General features: G+C 47.8%; 1 protein-coding gene across 5 annotated transcripts in view; it reads right to left on the reverse strand.

Annotated features, from left to right (window-relative positions):
• Positions 1 to 15,920, reverse strand: part of Bcl11a (BCL11 transcription factor A) — a 96,080-nt gene extending 80,160 nt beyond the window's left edge. For 2 of the 5 annotated variants that reach the window (XM_057771759.1, XM_057771758.1), the window contains exons 1-2: positions 15,251 to 15,920; positions 8,155 to 8,484 (exon numbers count right to left, since the gene is read on the reverse strand). In XM_057771759.1, coding sequence (XP_057627742.1) covers positions 8,155 to 8,484; positions 15,251 to 15,305 — 385 coding nt within the window. In that variant the 5' untranslated portion in view covers positions 15,306 to 15,920. Of the gene's footprint in view, positions 1 to 8,154; positions 8,485 to 12,970; positions 13,019 to 15,250 lie in introns of those variants that run through there. The other 3 variants (XM_057771762.1, XM_057771761.1, XM_057771760.1) reach the window with 3 other exon arrangements.
• Positions 15,921 to 19,359: the final 3,439 nt, after the last annotated feature.

The following is a 19,359-nucleotide window of genomic DNA, read 5'->3' on the forward strand; positions in this document are numbered from 1 at the left end:
CTCACTTTTAAATGTAAAAGAATATTTTTTTAAAAAAAAAAATCTTAAGGTGGGATGAAGTAGGAGAAACTCCTAAGATTGGAATTTTCACATTGGTTAATGCATTGTTTAACTGTAAACACAAAGGAGTTTTGGCTGGGGCAGGAGTTAAAACAGGCGGGAAAATGGTTCATTATGGTTGGCCCCTTAAATGTAAGCAGGCCATGAAATCATGTTATACCTAGAGTCAGGATGTGGGGAGGCTACATTCTTTTGTCCAGTGAGATGCCCTGTCTTTGGAACATAAAAAGTCAGATTCGGCAAGCCAAGCACTGTGTCCCCCTAGGTAAGAATCATATTTCCCGAAAAAATTAACAGATGCAATATTTTCCTTTGGCATTCTTGAACGCATCATTACATATCAAGACAATGAACTAAGGGATGTAAAATTCTGTGCCCTGTGAGTTTTAGAAAGTTCAGGAAGAAAACGAAGAAGGGGTGGGGTGCAGCAGCACCTGTGGCTGTTTTGAAAATCTCCTTTGCTGCTCCCCCAGACAGTCCCTGCCTGATTTTCATGGGAGCTTTCAACTGGTGAGTTTGCCTCTATCTAAAAGCATGATCAAATTGTAGATGTAACTGTTCTTCACCAAGGTTAACGACAGTAAGAGCACAAACAAAAACTCATTGTGAGTGGCCAGAGGTCCCCAGGTACCCCCTTCGTCAACATACCTGCTCCAGGGCCCCACTGGGAATTGCCTGGCGGAGACCGACTTGGCTCTGAACAACACGCTGCCAACCCTGTCCAGAAAAAAGGTGTGCAAGGTGCCTTTCTCGCCTCTTTTACAAGAGTCTCCACTCGATCATCTCACCTCTAGGTGAGTATAATGTGTTGTTTAGCACTCTAAGAACTTGGTACTTTGTCTATCTAGGTGGATCAAAAAGGAGGAAGGAGGGAGGACCAGGGGAAGCCATGGAAGGCCCAGCCTACCTCTGGTGCGTGTCAGCTGCACACAGCACAGCGCCTTAGAGGAACAACCTGTTCAGGTAACCCTTCAGCAGTGTTGCGTCAGACCGCTGGGTCTCTGGGGCAACTCAGAGTTGAGCCACCTCAGCTCCCTGTCGACAAACTTCTAATTCACCAGCTCTGCCCGTTTATTTTTCCAAGTGTTTTGTTTCAGGAAACGTGTGTATTTTTCTTTGTATGTTTGGTGGATTTACCACAACTGGTTCTGACAGCTGTTGATTCTGTTAAACGAACACATTATAAAAATTCTCTATAAAAACCTCAAGCAATAGCAGACTCAAAAATATAATGAAAAAAATATTTTAATGGAGCTCCAATTGAGAGAAGGTTTTCAAAGAGAAGTATAAATAAAGGTACAGAGTCCTGAAATCAGCAGTGTGTGTGTGTGTGTGTGTGTGTGTGTGTGTGTGTGTGTGTGTGTGTTTAATGGGGGGAAAGGGTGCTGCAAATCACCACAAATATTTACACTGTAATCCCTTTGTTCAAATCACATACTTTTAACAGTAAAAGCTGGGACTGTGGCTATTTAAAATGTTAAATATTCAAACGCCTGTAATTAACCATATGAAACAAATTATGTCGCATTTCTCCATACCAGCACATGCAAAAAAAAAAAAAAATTTAAACCAACTAACTGGCTAACTGGTGGTGGGCTGGGGGGTGGCCAAGTCAGGGAGACAACTCTGAGAGGAGCAGCGGATGATGTTTCCATTTTGCTCCAGATCAAAGGAGAACAGGATGGGAACTGTGGCATTGCGAGCATTCTTGCATTGCTGCCGCTCACACTGGGCTATCTAAGTTTACACAATCCCCAGACTAGCTGCATATTAAGCTTGCTGTGTACAGCTTTATTATGGTGCAGTGGTGGAAGAAGCATTAATATTCCGACTCCACATCTGACAGGGCATTTACATGCGCCCATCTGAGCGGCACCTGAGAGCCCCTCCAAGGTGCAGTAACTGTGCGCCTATTGTAAAGGCAAATGAAGCTCACCTATTCCCTGCTGGGATCAGAAGTGACCTCGCCACCCCCCATGCCTCGAATCCTTCCCTTGCCAACCTAACTCAATGCCATTGCAGAATGACGAATGAGCTCAGAAATAGACCCCAAGTTACTAACCCTGCTAAGAACAGCAAAATCCTTTGCTGAAATGTTTTAAAATGCACAGGGAGTGTGCAGCTGGCCAGTAAAAAACCGGGGAGACAGATTCCAGCGAACCTAATACGAAATACGTCACATCCTAAAACTGATTAGAAATACAGTCTGATGTTTACTGGCTTCAAATTGAGCTTGGCATCAAGCATACTGGCTTTAATAATGCTGGCATTTTAGTATTATTATTATTTTAAATTTGCCTTTGGTCTCAGAGAACACATGTGGAGAGGTAAAGAATTCTTATTCGTCAGGTTGCGTTTCCTGGAAATTAAGTTTGTGACAGAAAATGACTCCAGTAGCAATAATATGGTTCGTGCTCAAATTAATTAGGTCATTGTTGTAAAAACTACATGGCAAATTACTAAGGTAAATTTACAGATATTGGCCAGGGCTCCATACCCTGGCAGTAAAAGGGAAAAGCAGTTTAATAGTACTGATTTACCTGGGCCGCAAAAGGAACACAGCAGAGGTACAATGGTCAATTTTCTATTTGTATTACAAATAACAATACTGGTCATTCTCCATTAAATTATATAGTCTGCACATATTTTATAAACTTTACTATGTCCTCCAAATTGGCACATAAAATAAAAGCCTGTTTGATTTGAAATATTAAAAATGGACCCTACATTTAAAAGTACATTTTATCTTTGAAGTCACAACACTGCTGACATAGCCATGACCCAAATGAAATCTGAACTAGCAGAAAGCTACTAAAGGTCCTTGGTGATTAAATCTCACGCTAAAATGTGGCAAGGTGCCAGCCTGGGTCCAGCTTGATGCTATGTGTTTTTTCCTGAACGAAGCTACTGCTACTCCATGTAAAGATGAACTGGAGCTTGAAGTGAAATCTGTCTCACTTTGTGTAATAAAGGATGCAAACAGATCAACCCAGGAAGGGCAGCCTGCCACCCAGGGACATCTTCTGGGGCCTTCCTTCTCTCTTCAACCTCGTATTTCCCCCCCAAGGGAAGCCAAACTTTGCTCCTCAGTGACAATCGTGCAAAACCACATTTGTCTCTTTTCCTTTATTAAGTACCACCAATAAGACATCATGAAAATTGAAAATCTGAATCCCAAGTTTGTTATATGCCCCCAATTTATCTCTCCCATATTGGCCAAACACAGAAGCTACAGTGTGAAATTAATGACTTCCCAGGACTCCCAAAATGTGCCATTAATATGCATCCAACTGGCCTCTTCTCTGAACTGAAGGTGTCTGTCCTGACCCAGCCTGGCCTTTTCCTATGCCCAGTTGTATTTTCCAACCCATGGACAGCCCCACAATTAAATGCCACATTCCCTGGGAGGAAGGAGTGCAAAACATACTTCCGATCCCTTAAGACGAGAGCGCACAACCTGCCCCACAAGGATGGGTTGATTTGAGAAATCACAGCACTTGGGGCTTTTTGTTGGTTTGTTTTAGTTTTCACAGAATAAACACAGAGCATGGGAGGGGAACTTTGTCCCCCTCTGCTTCTTTTCTTGAAGTGAATACATATTTGTGTTTCCAATAAAAGGCCATTTTTACATTAACTGTCTGTAACAGCAGGAGACAGCAGAAGGAACACAATCTCCCCATCACACACAGGATGCTCTCCATATCACGTGAACCTATTCTCAAAACTATTATTCCTGAAAGACGCCCTTGGAAGACGCACGGTGCCTCTTTTCTGTGCCACCCAGAAGGTAACATCAGAGGAACTTTGAGATCTTTGGGGTCTTCTACGTTTTAGATTTTGTCTTTCTTTCTTTCTTTCTTTTTTTTTGGGGGGGGGGAGGGTTCTCCAAAGTAAATTTAGCAGCCATGCGGGCCACCGTGTTTAATTGAGCTTTCAAAAGTCCTCTGACAATGCCAACCATTGTAGGACACTTCTGTGGCTCAATCACGCAATCACTGTGACAGTTCTATTTACAATGTGTCTTAGAGTTTCTCTGACATTGTACTTTGACAAAACATCCAAGCTGCCAGTCCACAACCTTTCCCTGTCTTATTTACAAATACAGCTTGTATACAGTACTCCCAGTCCCAAGAACATCAGTCTGTGGGTAGTGGCCTCACAAATACGGCCTCCCTATGAAAATGCTAGGTATTTGTTACAAAACAACCTCCCCTGGTCTACGGACTCCGAAGGTAAATAAAACATTTGCCAGTACATTTGTTTCTTTGAATGGTGGTGTTTTCCGGTTTTTGCTGCCACACTGAAAATTGACTTCAGAGATCAGTATTTTTTTTTTATTCAGGATCATACAAATAAAGAGAAATAAAAAATAAGTAGTCATAATAAAATACTGTCATTTATAGTCTCATTTACAATTAATATACAAACACATCTTCTAGTTCAATCTAGCCTAGGAAAAGAATGAGAATGGGTACAAAGAGAAAGGGGAAGTTAGTTCTGTAAATTCGGAAAAGCAGAATGGTGTCACTTGGTTTACCTGTAAGTAACATGCTTTTAATATTTTCCTGCTCATTAGAGAATCTGTCTTGCATATCGTTAGCCAGACCAGTTGCTCTGTCTAAGCACCCCAGTGAAAATGCCTGTATTCTAGATGCTAGGGGAGAAAAAAAAAAAAAAAAAACAATGTTCCATCAGGAGCAGCAGGCTGCCCTGCATCTTAGCAGATTTCTGCTCTCCCATTCCGTCTAAAAGCTAACTTTATGATAGGCTAATCCTAATTTAAAGATTCCCGTGTGCAATGAGCCAAAACTTCAAGACTGACACTGGGAGATAATGTTTGGGGCCTTTTCTGTGAAAGAAAAAAACAGTTTCGTACTCGGTAATCTTCAATGAATATTTTACTCATCATAAAATAAAAGACTCAAAAAGAGAGAGAGAGAGAGAGAGAGCTCCATCAGTCAAAGGCTGCCCCTATCTGTCGATGGGCTTCTGACATGCATATTGATGAACTGGACCACACAATATAAGCTGATAACAGCCAGTTCAATGAAGACTGTTCCAATAGTCTCTGTGGGTAATAATCACATAAGGCTCTGAATATCTAAACAAAACTGTAAATGCAGCTTGGTCATTGCCTATGGAAACAGGTAACATATATGCATTACCATGAGAACACACATCCATCTAGTCATCAGGCAAAAACATCCTGAAAAAAGCAAAAACAAACAAACAAACAAAAACCTCAGTTAATTCTGGGCGGCCTGAGCACAGCCCACATGCAAGCTGTTTCATTGCTGCCCTTCAGAATTCTACCTTACCCTGTTTCAAATTCTATGCTTCCTGCCTGTAAAATGGCACAGAGCACACAGTGAACTCAAATCTGACTTATATCACTTCATAAAGTCTCTCCTACCCAGCATGCTTAAATGACTGTCTTTCATGTAGCTGCCAAGCATATTCTTGTAGACATTCACCGGTGTACTTCTTCCCCAACAGAGACCCCTGCTTCTCTCCTATGACACAGTTCAGATGGCTACTGAATGCTTACTGTTGGGAAGCCTGGTAGACTTGGTATGGAGGAGCCAGCGGGGGGTACAAACCATCTTTCCAGAACCTCGCTTCAGGGGTACCTGGGGTCCAGAGCACCAGAATTTATGTGCAGTAATAGAACGTTAATTTCACTATGGGAAACCCTTAATTCGTTACTGTGAATTACGAGAAGTCATGATTCTAGTTACTGACATCTTACTTGGAGATGTGACCATGCTATTTATGTTCAGCCAGAACCAGGGTAAAAACAGGTGAGGAGGCACAATAAAAAGAATCAAGATGTTGCAATTATTGCTGCATGAAAGGTTTCCCTCACCTGAATTGCATGTGTGTACTCAATGAGCATCTGAGAGAGCTTTCCATTTCAGAGAAACAATGTTCCATTATCCCTTAGAAATAGATCTCAAATTTGCAGCTTTTTTTCTTTTTTTCATTTTTGGCTTCTTTAGGCTCTGCTATCACACTAGTTTTTGAGGTATCACAGGATCATTATGGCAACCAGCGGATTACGGGCTATTTATTTCCCAGTACATCCGTGTAGAGTCACAACAGTACAAGTCAAAAGCCCTAACTATTTAAACGACTCTCCTCAGCCTTCAGATGTGTCTTCAAAATACAGAGGCCCTGGTTTTCAAACTGGCTAACCTGCAACCGAGAAACCTATTTAAGCCTTCAGGAATACAGTGTGGTTTTAATTCCTGCCTGACAGACACTGTGTTTTGTCTTTTAAACGAGCAGCTCGATATGTAAATACGATGTTACATCACACAAGCCTTACTCCATATTTGGTGATTTAGCAAGGCTTTGGATCTCCAAAGACGACAAATCCCCTTCCGCCTGCTCTTGCTTCATTAATCATGCCTTACACTTCTGTGCATTTTCCTTCCAGTCACAAGCCAGCACATGGAAATGGTCATTGCTACATCCTACGGGAGGGGGGGATAAAAATCTTAACCTCCGTGTCTCGGAAGCTCAATGTGGTAGCATCTAGAAAAACATTCTACACAAGCAGCTTTTCTGGCAGCAGAGTCCTTACTTCACTAAAAGGAAAATACCTGAGTATTATTACAGAAAGCATTAAAAAAAGAAGAAAGAAAGAAAGAAAGAAAGAAAGAAAGAAAGAAAGAAAGAAAGAAAGAAAGAAAGAAAGAAAGAAAGATGAAAGATTTTAAAATGCCACACTTGATCTTAGTGATCATATTCCAGACTTGGGGGGGGCGGTCGCTGTAGAGGGGTGAGGGTGATATGCCATTTAATCCCCTCCGGATCACTGACCTATTATGATCCAACCATTTCAGAGACAAGTTCCAAAAGCCCTGTGACTATCTACGCTGCCTTTCCAAAAATGAGCAGGCCTGCTTTTGTAGGGTGGGGGCAATGCAGAAAGAGACTGTCTCCCAGATGTGGCAGGCCTGTCACCACAGAATCTGCTTTTGCTTTGTCTGACGTGCTAAAGCAAACAGTGTTTTAAGAGCCACTACCTAGTGTTGCTGTTTACCACTAGGGCAGGGAATTAAAGTCCCTCTGTTAGCTTTTAATTCCATTTCCCTGGAGCTGCTGAGAAACCCACACACCTAGCTACCTCCTTGGTAAAATTAACCGAAAAGGGGGGGGGTCCGGAGGGAGAGAGGGAGAGAGAGAGAGAGAGAGAGAGAGAGAGAGAGAGAGAGAGAGAGAGCGCTATTGAATATGTGCATGCATTTTTTTTTTCAGGAAAATTTTCGCATTAGGCTAGAGAAGAAACAGGGGAGCCGGTACTGGACATTTGTAAGGATGACATGTGGTTGTGTAAACCACAAACAAAATCAAGATACATCTGTCAAAACCACATCAGAGACAAGAGAGAGCACTGAGAAGCATTTATCACTGAGCTGAGGAGGCAGGCTGCAGGGAGCAGCCATTCCTGTCAAACCAACCTTTTGAAATTTCCAACATGCCCTTAAACTTTTCGAGTAAGCATGTCTGTGCGCTTCAGCAACTGCCCTCTCTACTCTGGCCTGGCCAGTCGAAAATGGCATCTTAAAGTCAAGGTCACCGTGTCATCCCACCACGGGGCTGTGTTTAATTACAGCCCCATACAGGCTGACAGCCAGTATGGATCCAAGGCTAGCCCTGGAACTCAGTTAACTCCTTCCAAACCTTCAGACAAGCCATTGGCTCAACCACAATGCCTATATGGCTACCTTGTCTTTCATAAACATCACCAGGCCACAAGTGGACACTGGAAACTGAGGCAGGAGTAGTAAGGTCCAACACATTAAAATAAAAAGGCAAGCAAGGGGAGGAAGGGTACTGTCAGAAGCAGGCAGAGGATGTCAAGCGTGTGGCACTTTCCCACCTACATCTGACTCAGTAAGGTGGGGAAAACATTATTTCCAGCAGTCTGGACGGAAGCAACAGGAATGATGATTTTTAACAAGACTTCCATGGACAGTCACATGGAGAAATACAGACAGCCCTTGAGCACGCCTTCCTGCTCCTACAACACCTCTGCAAATAAAAAAGAAAGCATGCAAACAGCTTTGCTCCTTGCTTCTCAATTACCTGCTATGTGTTCCTGTTTGGGGCAAATTCCTCTAGATGACGTTGATAGACAATCGTCATCCTCTGGTGTGACCTGGATGCCAACCTCCACAGGATTGGATGCCTTTTTCATCTCGATTGGTGAAGGGGAAGGTGGCTTATCCACAGCTTTTTCTAAGCAGAGGCTGCCATTGCATTGTTTCCGTTTGTGCTCGATAAAAATAAGAATGTCCCCCAATGGGAAGTTCATCTGGCACTGCCCACAGGTGAGGAGGTCATGGTCCCCTTCTGGAGCTCCCAACGGGCCGTGGTCTGGTTCATCATCTGTAAGAATGGCTTCAAGAGGTTCGGCTGTAGTTGAAGAAACAAAAGCACAATTCTTAGAGAGCCAGTGTGGAGAAGAAAGGGAGGACATACATGCTCAACCCCACCCCCACCTCACCACACGAAGACAGGAGTGTGCAGCAATCTCCGTCTAACACCCCCAAAAAAGTGTGATAGGCAACATGTGATGTGGAGGGTATCAATAACCAAGTTAATTCATCAATGAGGGTGGTCATCATGGTCTAAATGAAATCCCCCTGACTTGAATAACTCCAGAGAACACACACACTGTAAATTTTTTGAGAAGAATGTGACTTAATAGTTAACACAATATAAAAAGAACTTAAATAACAATTACGTTTAAAACGTGAACTGAAACCAAATTTGCTTCCCCTCCATACAGTAAGTTAACTCTTAGGCCCAAGACTAGAAGAGGTGAATGAGCCCACACACCCTTAGTGGATGTGTGCACTGGCTGTGCATGCGTTGCCTCACAGCAGAGAAGGCTGCTGCGCCACACAGGACTCTGTCACACTCACACTGCAGCCCTGAGGAAGTGACTTCATCCACCTAACTAGCCATCACAAGGCAGTGAGTCTCACGCCGCCAAGATCTTCCTGTCCTCATTCTCAGCTACTCCACGAAATCAAAGGAATATCAGATTCACTGGCACTTCTCAGACACATTCACTAAATGGGACAGTCTTGAGTACTTAAGAAAATAAGCCAATTAGTCGGGTTTTTTTTTTTTTTCCCAATCTGCAGAAAAGAATGTCTGAAATATTCTAAACATGTTGGTACTTGGTGGCATCCATGACATAAAAATCAGAGTGGACTCCCAAGCTCACACGTCAGAAGGCTGGGCATCCTTTCCTCTGAGTTGAGATGCTTCACCTGATGTAGTCAAAGTTGACTAATTTTCTGAACGGGCTCCAAACGCTTCATTACGGGATATTTCTGCACACACAGTCACCAGCCAGTGTTATAACAAGGTAGATATACGTGGCTTTCTTTCCTGTCTGCCTTTTTTAAAAAAAAAAAAAAAAAAAAAAAAAAAAAAACTTTACAACTCCAGCATCTATCTGAGCAGCTTCTATCATTTTTTTTAACCTTACAAGTGGAAAAGAGGGAGCTAGGAAATCTTGCTTACACCATCTTAAAATACTAAAATGTAAAAAAAAAAAAAAATCACAAAATACAAAACATGTCCAAGATGCTGCCAGTTAATAAAGCAAAGCAGACAACGTACAAGTCTTAAACAGTTAATCAGTCTGACCTTCTTTAGCAAGCTGCCAATTTCACATTTAATGAACTTAAAGCCACAGAGAATCAAAAAATAGATTTTAATTTGAGTGTAGAATATTGGAACAGATTTTGATAAAGTGCAAAAATCCAGTGAACTCAGGTTAAATTTATTTCAACCCTACCCAGGCTAGATGCTGAGGGGGGATCTGGAGTAACTCCCTGATGTGCTGGGTGAAATAATACTGCGGAGTCCTGCCGAAGCCGCACCTGTCTCAAGTAGGACATGCCACCATTGCTCGCCTTTGGTGCCCTCCTAATTTAACATAAGGTCATCACGAGAATATGAAGGTTATCTCCCTACGAATGAAGATGGCAAAGCAAGCACTTAAATGTTTCTTTGCCCAAGATCCTGATCAAAAGACAAACAGAGCGCGCAAGTATGCTTCCCAGATGAAGGAGGCGAAGGAAAACGCTCTGCATTGCGACCTCAGTCATTTCTCTCACATTTGCTTTCATTTTGACCAAGTCAGGAGGGGGAAGTCCTGACCCATGAGCTCTGCTGCTTGAATTCAGTATTTCAAATGAACACTGGCAACTGTGGCCCTTTTGGCTGGCGTTGTTTAGCTGCAAGTTCTGGGGCTGAGGACTGAAGGGCTCAGGGGGAAATTGTTCTATTAAAGGTAAAACATTTTTGCAGACCCTATCATCAGGATTCACTGGGGGTTTTGTTGTTGTTGCTGTTATTTTTGTTCCCGGGGCCTGAAGGACTTCAGAATCTAGGAAGAGTATTAGGAGCAAAGGGGATATTCTCTTAGATATCAAACAGTTAAAGGTAATTCGGTACCAAACAGACTTAGTTAAAGTCTTCTAAACGTAGTGACTGAACTGATTTACAATCAAAACCAGGAAATGAAGAGGTAATTCACAGGTTGCTGGTTACACCTCCACATCTCACCTAATTAATTTTATAGGAGGCAAAGTTCTTGAAAATAACAAGATGATCAAATGTACAGATATAAAACCTGTAACCTCAACATTTTCTATGCTCTTAACGTAAATTATTGCTAATTAACAAGAATTATATCCTAATGTATGAAATACATTTAACATCGGTTTCCTTGAAAAACATTTGGCTAGCAATGTTCAGACAAATATCAAAACGTGTTTTTTATTATTGCTGCTGCATTTTTAAAAATCGGACCAAATGGGGCACAAAGAAAATATGAAAATACAATTCTCTTACTGCAGCCTACTGATTTGCATTGACATCCTCTCTCAGTGGCAATCAACATTTCCTTTCTGGGCATCAGATAATTTCTCTGTATTTTAATGCAAATTCCTCATTCCCTAAAAACATTCCTAACCTCAGCCATTTTACCCCCTCCCTTCAATTCAACTCCATCCTAATTCTCTCCTACAATACCACCCTTTCTAAGCTCGGGCCTAACTCGGTACAAAGCGGGGAGTCCTCGATTGAAGTGGAAGGGAGTGGAGAAATAATCACAATAATTAGCCGCGAATTCTCTCTACAAGGGGAGGAAGACAAAATGAAATGCTTCTGCTTTCTACAAGATAGACTGGACGGTCTCAGTCTCCCAGCGACAGCAGACCGAGATATATTTATATATTTGTATTTATTTCTCTCTTCCTTCCCCCAGCCCCGTTGCAAACATTAAAAGAAGAGGTCAAAATCCTTATAAGAAATGTTGAGAGAAGGCTAGGAAATCAGGATTACTGGAGAAGGGGGAGGGGGAAATGGGAGCTGTGTCTTCAAGTTTGCTTTCCAAGTGGCTTTTCTTAACACGATAAAGCAAACCGAGGCTGAAAAATTAGAGAGGCAAAGCAAAGAAACAAAAGCAAAGCCAAGGGCTACAGGCCGGGGGCCGGGGCCCTGCGGGAGTAGGCCGCTTAGAAAGTGAAGTTGGGCGCCCGGGTTCCCCGACACAAAGCGAGCAGCCTCCTTCCTGGCTGCAGGCTCAGGCCGCGCGCTAGCGAACACGTGCAGCAGCGACCCGCAGTCCCAGCTTGGAGGCGACGGGTGGCCCGGGGACTCGGCTGCTGCCTCCACGCCCATCCAGCCGAGCTACCGCCGAGCGCCGGCTCCCTGAACCCACTAGTTGGTGAAAAGGAAGTAAGGTTTGGAAAACTGAGCTGGAAAACCTGATCAAGTCTTGGCTTCATAGCGCACACCCCGAGCGCGGGTCCTGAAAATCATTCTGTGTGCACAGGCTAACACTTTTACTTTGGAAGATCTGTGCAAATGTGTTTCGCCCGTAATTCCGGGCACCGTGTGCGCGCCAGGCGGCGACCGCGGTTATTTATTATTAATGACGCTGCTAGCCCGCATCATTATGATGATAACTATTACTATTGTTGTGATTTCAGGCTTCCAGGCGAGAGCTGCAGGAGGCGGGGAGGGGGAGCGTCGGGTTGCCAAGCCGTCCGGTAAGACTGCGGTGGACGCCGAAACCTGCGCTCTGAGCGGGGCTGGGGGTAGAAAAAAGTGAACCTAGAGGCCAAGGGCAAACTTGCCATATCCCTGCTTTCAGTCAGGCCTCTAAGCTCGAGAGCGCTCTCCCCCTTCCTCGAGACCAAAAATGCCTTCCCTGAAAGGAACCCTCAAGTGTGGAGTTGCCGGGTCTCCTTGCACGTGGGGGTGTCGGCTGCGCGCCCCGGCGCTTCTCCACTGCCCTAGCCAAAAGCATTTTTTTTTAAGTCAAAATGAAGAACAAAGACCTAAAGGGTAATGGGGGGTGGAGAAAGGGAATTCTGCCTAACCGTTAGTTGCCCCCCACCCCCACTCTCCCAACGCTCGTCCCTCCCCCGCCGAGAAACGCCGGGCAGGGGGTGGGGGGGGGGAGGCTCTGGTACAGGTTCAAGTTCGCGGAGCTTTTCTTGATCTTGTTCTGCCTCCTAGCGACCAAATGGCTCATTCAGTCCACGTAGCTGAGGACGGGGAGGGGGGTGGGGGTGTCATAGGACCCGGGAGGTTCCTGCCCTCTGAGCACCCAGAAAGATCAAAGAAGTGATCCCTGCCAGACCCCTTCAACTGGCCTCCTAGTCTAGTGTCCCTCCCCGGGACAGCAGAGATTAACCCTCCCAGTCTGCAGAGTCCCACAAGAGACCCAAGTGGGAGGAGAGTTAGTAACTGAGCAGTTCGGACTGAGCCTCCCAGACTGTCCCTTGCGCCCCCATAGCATCCTTCCGAATGTCCCAAAGTCCCGGCTTTCCCGAGTCCTGCGAACACTGCCCTTCCTTCCCGCCGGTACCTGGCCGGGCTGTAACTTCACACCGTCGCGCGCCGCGTCTGCTCTGTATCCGGCGCGGCCGGTGGGAGTGGGGGCGGGGGAGAGCGGCGAGGGAGAGATGCGCGGGGGTGGGGAGAGGGAGGGCCCCGCAACGTGCCAGGGCGGGGGAGCTTCCGAAGTGTGTGACAAGTTCCTGGGCCCAGAGGGAGGAAAAAGCAATTCCCAGTGAGCACCCCTCCCTCAACAAAAGCAGAAGAGAACATGGGAAGGGGTCCTTCAAGCTTTGGTCAAAAATTAAGAGTCATAAATGAAAGGAGGATTTGGTGGGGGGGGGCGCTCCATGCCTTTCCTTACAGGACTCAAACTTTCTTAAGTGCCCACCACCCGCCTCTCTAAGCACACCTTCAGGTGGAGATAATCGCCACAGCCGCTAGCACTCTTACATAAGCTCACAGAAACCCCGGAGCAAGACAGGCCCAGGGTATAGGGCAAGAGTCCAAAGGTGGGGTCTCGCTGATTTCGGGGACCCTGCACCCCCAAAATGCATACTCAACACATTTCCTTCCTGCCCCGCCCCCCTCCTCAACCTAGCCAGGCAACTGCTTTGGTCCAAAAGACTACTGGCTAGATTGGGAAGGGGGCAGGGAAAGCACGTGGTAACCTCCCGGCCGGCTAGAGTTAAGAACAAGAGGAATCTAAGAGTACCCCGGGTGGAGTGGAGGGGGACTATCAGAACTCGCCTTTACAGTTGCTTGGCAAAATAAAAATGTTTTGCAAAACCGAGTTTCACCCAGCAGTTTTCGCTGTCTGGGAGGTCGGAATGAGAGCTGGGCATTGTGCTAGGGGCGGACCGGAGCGCAGGCCAGGCTGGCGGAGTCGCAGCGTGGCCTGCCGCGGTGCCTGGCGGGTGGGCGGCGAGCGCCGGGTGGGCGAACCCGACTCCAGACTGGGGCGCGGCGAGGTCGGGCAAGGCCCAACCGCTGCGGCCGCCTGCTCCGGGGCTGCCGCGGCGCGCTGGGTCCTCTGTCTGTTTGTTGGCAGGAGGCTCCCGCACACGCGGTGCTTGTAAACATTCAGACACGAGATTTTTCCCAATCAAAATCCACTTCCACTTTTTTTGAAAATCTTCCAAAAAATAGTAAGAGGAGGGAGTTCCTCGCTCCCTCTCCACGCCGCCGGCGCTCTAAGTTTGCAACTTGATGGGGTTTTGGGGAAGGGGTAGTAGGGATATTTTTTCTATTTTTTTTCTTTTTTCTCTATTAAAGATTGTGGAATTTCTGAAGAGGTGGGGGTGTGTGGACGAATTCCAGGAAAGCGATGAAAAATACGACTGGCGGAACATTTAGTTTCTTTTGGGGGGCAAGAATTGTACATTCTTTTGCGTTACTTAATTTTTTTTAACGCGTCTTCGCCTCACCTCCTCCAGGGCTCAGCCAGGAGGGGCGGGCAACAGCAACCCGCCGGCGGCGGCTAGTGAGCCCTCCCTCCCTCTACCGCGTGCCCCCGGCCGCCTCCTCACTCGGCCCTTGCTCCTGCCCTTCGGCGGCGGTGGCGGCGCAGGAGGGCAAGCGCGAGGAGCCCGCACAAAAGGCGGCGGGACAAACACCCACCTCCGGCCGGAACAAAAGACGGCAGCGCCGGGCGCGACTCCGGTCCTTCCCGGTCACCCGGCTCTCCCAGGCGCTGCAGCCCCTCTCTCCGGACTAGGCTGCCTGAGAAGCGCCGAGGGGCCCCCTTCTACAGTCCCACTTTCGTACAATTGTGGAGGTGACTACTTTCCTCCCACTGCACACTTGACCGTGTACATATTGGTGTCCTAAGGCCAGTCTCACCTCTTTTCTCCCCAGGAATTGTTTTTTAGACTTGACGCCCTCCCTCCCCCCTCCATTTTCCTATAGTGAAGTGGAAGCAACCCCCCTTTCCTTCCAGCTCCCACCCCCAGGTTTGCATGTGAGTTGTTCGCATCCTTAGCATTGTTCATTATTTTTGCAAAACTGGGGTAGAAATCATTGCATCCCTTTTTGAAAGAAGAAATAAAGCGGCGGAGAGAAGGAAAGAGGAGGAGTCAATTTTTTATAAAATTTAAAGGTGTGTGCAATCTCTAAAGTGCATACACGGTTCTCGTTCGAGAGGGGATGTGGGGCTTTTTCCCCTTTAATCTCTTTTTACCCCGACTAACGAAGGGTTTTCACCTGAATTTTTTTAATGCATGCACACACCTCTCTCTCAACCTCACTCTTACTTAGCGTCCTGCGCGCCCTCGTGATTAATAATTATTATTACTATTATTGGGTTACTTACGCGAGAATTCCCGTTTGCTTAAGTGCTGGGGTTTGCCTTGCTTGCGGCGAGACATGGTGGGCTGCGGGGCGGGCGGCGGCGGCGGCGGCGGCGTGCGGACGACGGCTCGGTTCACATCGGGAGAGCCGGGTTAGAAAGAAGGAGACTCCAGAGAAAATATCTTCATCAGTGCCTTTTGACATCCAAAATAAATTAGAAATAATACAAAGATGGCGCAGGGAAGATGAATTGTGGGAGAGCCGTCATGGCTTTTTTTTTTTAAGCAAAAAAAAAAAAAAGAGAGAGAGAGAGAGAGAAGAGAGAGAGAGAGGGAGAGAGAGAGAGATGAAAAAAATGGCAAAAGCCCCCCTGAGCTGCAAGTTCAAGTGCGGACGTGACGTCCCTGCGAACTTGAACGTCAGGAGTCTGGATGGACAGAGACACACAAAACATGGGCAGGGCGAGCAGGAGAGAAGGGGAGGAGGGAAGGGGAAGCTCACACCAATGGACACACATCAGGGGCTGGACATGAAAAAGAGACCAGGACAAGCCAATGGCCAGTGCGGGGCGGGGGAGGTGCGGGGCGGGGGGCTCCGCAGACGCCAGACGCGGCCCCTGGGGGAGGGGCGGGCGGAGGGGAGGGGGCTCTGGGGTGGCTGGCTCACCAGTGGCCGCAGCGAGCGCCGCGGCGGTGGCGTGGCCGGGAGAGAAGAAAGGGGCGGCGGGGTGGGAGGGAGGAGTGCGGGGGGGACTTGCGCCCTGCTCCACTCCCCCCTCCACACACACACACGCACTCACCGACCCTAAAATAAAAAATTATTGGGGTGGGGGGAGCAAGAGTGCTCCAGGACGCTGCAACCCAGAGACTGGGAGGCGCGGGCGGAGGGAAACCAGGTAGAGTGGGTCCCGGACACCCTCCTCCACGCGCACACCCACTTCCCCTCCCTTCCAGCGGACGCCCAGGGCCGGAGTGCAAGCCCCGAGCCCGTGGCAGCGTTCGGGAAACTTTGCCTAAGGAAAGCTAGAAAAGAAAAAAAATCACCCGAAGTTGAGAGCTAAGCCTCCAAGTTAGAGCTCGGCAGCGGGCGAGGGGAGGCGGGAGGGAGCGCGCGGGAGAGCGAAATCTAGCCCAAGTTCGGAGGGTCGGCGGTCCGGAAGGCCAGCTCCGGGGCCTGAGGGAGCAGAAGCTGCCTGGAGAGAGGGGGTTGGGGCGAGGCCGGCGGCGCAGGCCTGGGCTCAAGGGCCGAGAGCGCGCCCCCAAGGCCAAGTCAGGGACTCGGGATCTGAGCGACCCAACTAGCGATTGGGTCTGAATGCCACACACAGAACCCTGTGTCCCCAGCTCCTAAGGGTCGCAGAAAGAGAGGCCGAGATACAAAGACCGAGAAGCCCGATTCTGGGTGCGTTCAGTCCCCAGAGGGGAGCACCCAGGACCGGGGCTCGAGGCACCCAGGCGTCCACCCCTGAGCAGTCGCTGGTCTGAGGACAAAGCACGGGTAGCCCCAAGATTCCCGGTCTCTGGGAACCTGCTCCCGTCGCTGCGGGAGGTCCTCGAGCCTGATTCCAAGGAGGGACACACCTCCTCCCACACCGGGGCAAATGCAAAAGCACTGAGCAAAGGGAATGAAAATGTTTCTTACGGACAGAACACAATTGTTCCTTAGCTGTTACTTGAGGAAAGAGAAAATGGGAAAAGGAATGAAACTGGCTACCAGCAGCAGCCGGGAGGCCACGGTGGTGAGGCCCTCGGGTCACGGCCGTGCTGCCCAGGCGCCAGCAGCCACCGCGCACACCCGGGAACCCAAAGTCCCCTCTGTCCTCTCTGCAGCCCTCCCCTGGAAATTAGGAAAGACCTGTTGGAAATAAACCCCTGTCTCTTTAATGCACACACGCGCGCGCGCTGCTGCTGTCAAAAAGCGGGCTTCACTCTGGCGTGGGATACTTTCAGTTTTACGTAAAATGTACAGCAACAGCACCCCCTGCGATTGGAAAGTTTATTCAGAAACGTGCTGCAAAGTCCCCTGGCGTCTCCCGCCTCCCAGCCTCCCAGCCTGCCTGCACCACCCTGCAGCCGCCGCAGTCGCCGCCGACGCCGACGCAGCCAGGGAGATCGCTCTCCGAGTCCAAATCTAGCAGCGCCCGGGCGGGGGCGGGGGATGGACAGAGTCCCCGGGAGGCGCGGAGGGCGCAGGGTGGAGACCCGAGCTGCAGGTGGACGTCTGTGAGTCTCTGCAGAGCCAGGAGCCTTCCTCCGCTCTCCTCCAGCGGCTGCACCCAGCGTCCCTGCACCCCTCCTCCGAGAGGTGTCGTTTCCGTAAATTCACCCACCCGGCGGGGGATTGTATTGTTTTAAGGCAGGGCCCTGGGCTTGCACGCGCTCGCCCACTTCCCAGCCTTACGGGCTTGTGGCTGTTTATTCCTGTGTCTTAGGAAACTTTCAAACCTATTAGAAAATGGCTTGCCTGATTCGGCGAAGCTTCGGGCCCCTTAGAGGAAGAAACACAGGTTTTGATGCCCGACGTTAGAAAAGCTGTGGCTTAGACTGGGGTGGGGGGGGAGGGTTGTTTCCCTCTAGCTGGTTTTCCTGGGGGGGGGGGATCTCTCTGTCTGTTTGAGGAGCAGGAAGACTTTATTTCTTTAACTGCAGGACACCGTTTCCCCTTTTCACTGAGTTCTTCAGAGCTGACCAGCACCTCTTCCTCGATTTTTTGCTTGTTAAACCGGCCTTAGAATCACCAAGAGAATGCCGCTGCGGGGGGTGCCAGGGGAGGCAGGACTCCGAGGTGGACCTCTGGAGGGTAGGTAGGCTGAGAGTGAAAGTAAGTTCAACCTGGAGGCCTCGGGAAAATAAATAAATAAATGCCCCTGTAGGTAACAATAGTGAGCCAGGCTCGTTCAAGACCGGTTGGGCAGATTTGAATCTTGTTCTCATCCATAAAAGTCTATACAGACAGGAGACAGATACATGGACAAATTGTGCTGTAGAAATATATACTGTATATGTGTGATTTATATATAACGGTGTGTATAAAGCTTTTCAGGCTTGGCTGTAGTGTAAAAAGTAATGACTTTATTACCTCTGAAAGGTTCTGTGGTTCACATTTAACAGTCTTCTGAATTACAATTCATTACACAATCGTGTGCTCTCTAAAACCGGCACCCTATCAGGGCCGCTATCTGTGGTTATTTCCAATAAATAACTGGCAGCATTTTATTGATTTTCTTTTTTAAAAAAATCATAGGAAATTAAGCACTTAGTTACAAGTAGGTCTGCTGTGTTATTGCACTTGTTTCAGATTCCGGGGGGTTCCTTCGGAAGCCACATCTGAAAACATACATTAAAAAGCCAGTTGCAGCTGCTTGCCCTGGGTGCCAGTGCAGAGGTAAAGCGGCAACGTTTCCACGATTAACATATATTTAATTTCTCCATCATAAAATGCCCAGGGTGAAATGGGACCTGCCATCCGCTCCCGCCCCTCCCCCCCAACCAGATTTCACCCAGCTCAGAAAACCAGGGCTCTGCGTCGGCATTTGATCTGTCCTAGCCGGCCCCCCTCCGGGTCCCTCGTGCTCGCGGGTACCGATGATGCCCCTCCCTCCTGGCTGCTGAATGTTCACTCCAGCGCCCGAAGGTGGGGGAGGGGAAGTGTATATGAGTGTTTAAAGAAGTAAAAACGTAGCGTTCTAAGAGATTTGAAAATATTACATAAGTATTGATTAATAGTGCAGGTGGTGTTGTGGAGCGGGGTGAAAGGTCACTTTAAATGTGCACACTTGGGTACACAATAAGTGTATTTACCTTTCCAGAAGTGTCTTTTAGAAAGTAGTAAATTATGACAACGACAGAATTATTTTCTAGCCGTTCAGTTTAACTTCGTTGGGGTTGTAGAACCCTTGCTGCTTGGTTTGAGAGACCTCGGTGGGCTCTTTCCCAAACCTGTAGTGACGACAGTGCGTAAACCCTAGGCCAGCAGACGACCCCTCCTTTTCCCTCCCCACCCCCTTTTATCTTGCCGGCTGAGGAGCCTCCCCATACTTCCTGCAGTATATATTCTGCCTCTGATCTCCGTACTTAATAGCCAAGTCCTGGTTTATGCTTTATAATGTGTTGACAAGTTTTCTAACAGACT

Source organism: Chionomys nivalis, chromosome 6, assembly GCF_950005125.1.
Source record: "Chionomys nivalis chromosome 6, mChiNiv1.1, whole genome shotgun sequence".
Taxonomy (NCBI): domain Eukaryota; kingdom Metazoa; phylum Chordata; class Mammalia; order Rodentia; family Cricetidae; genus Chionomys; species Chionomys nivalis.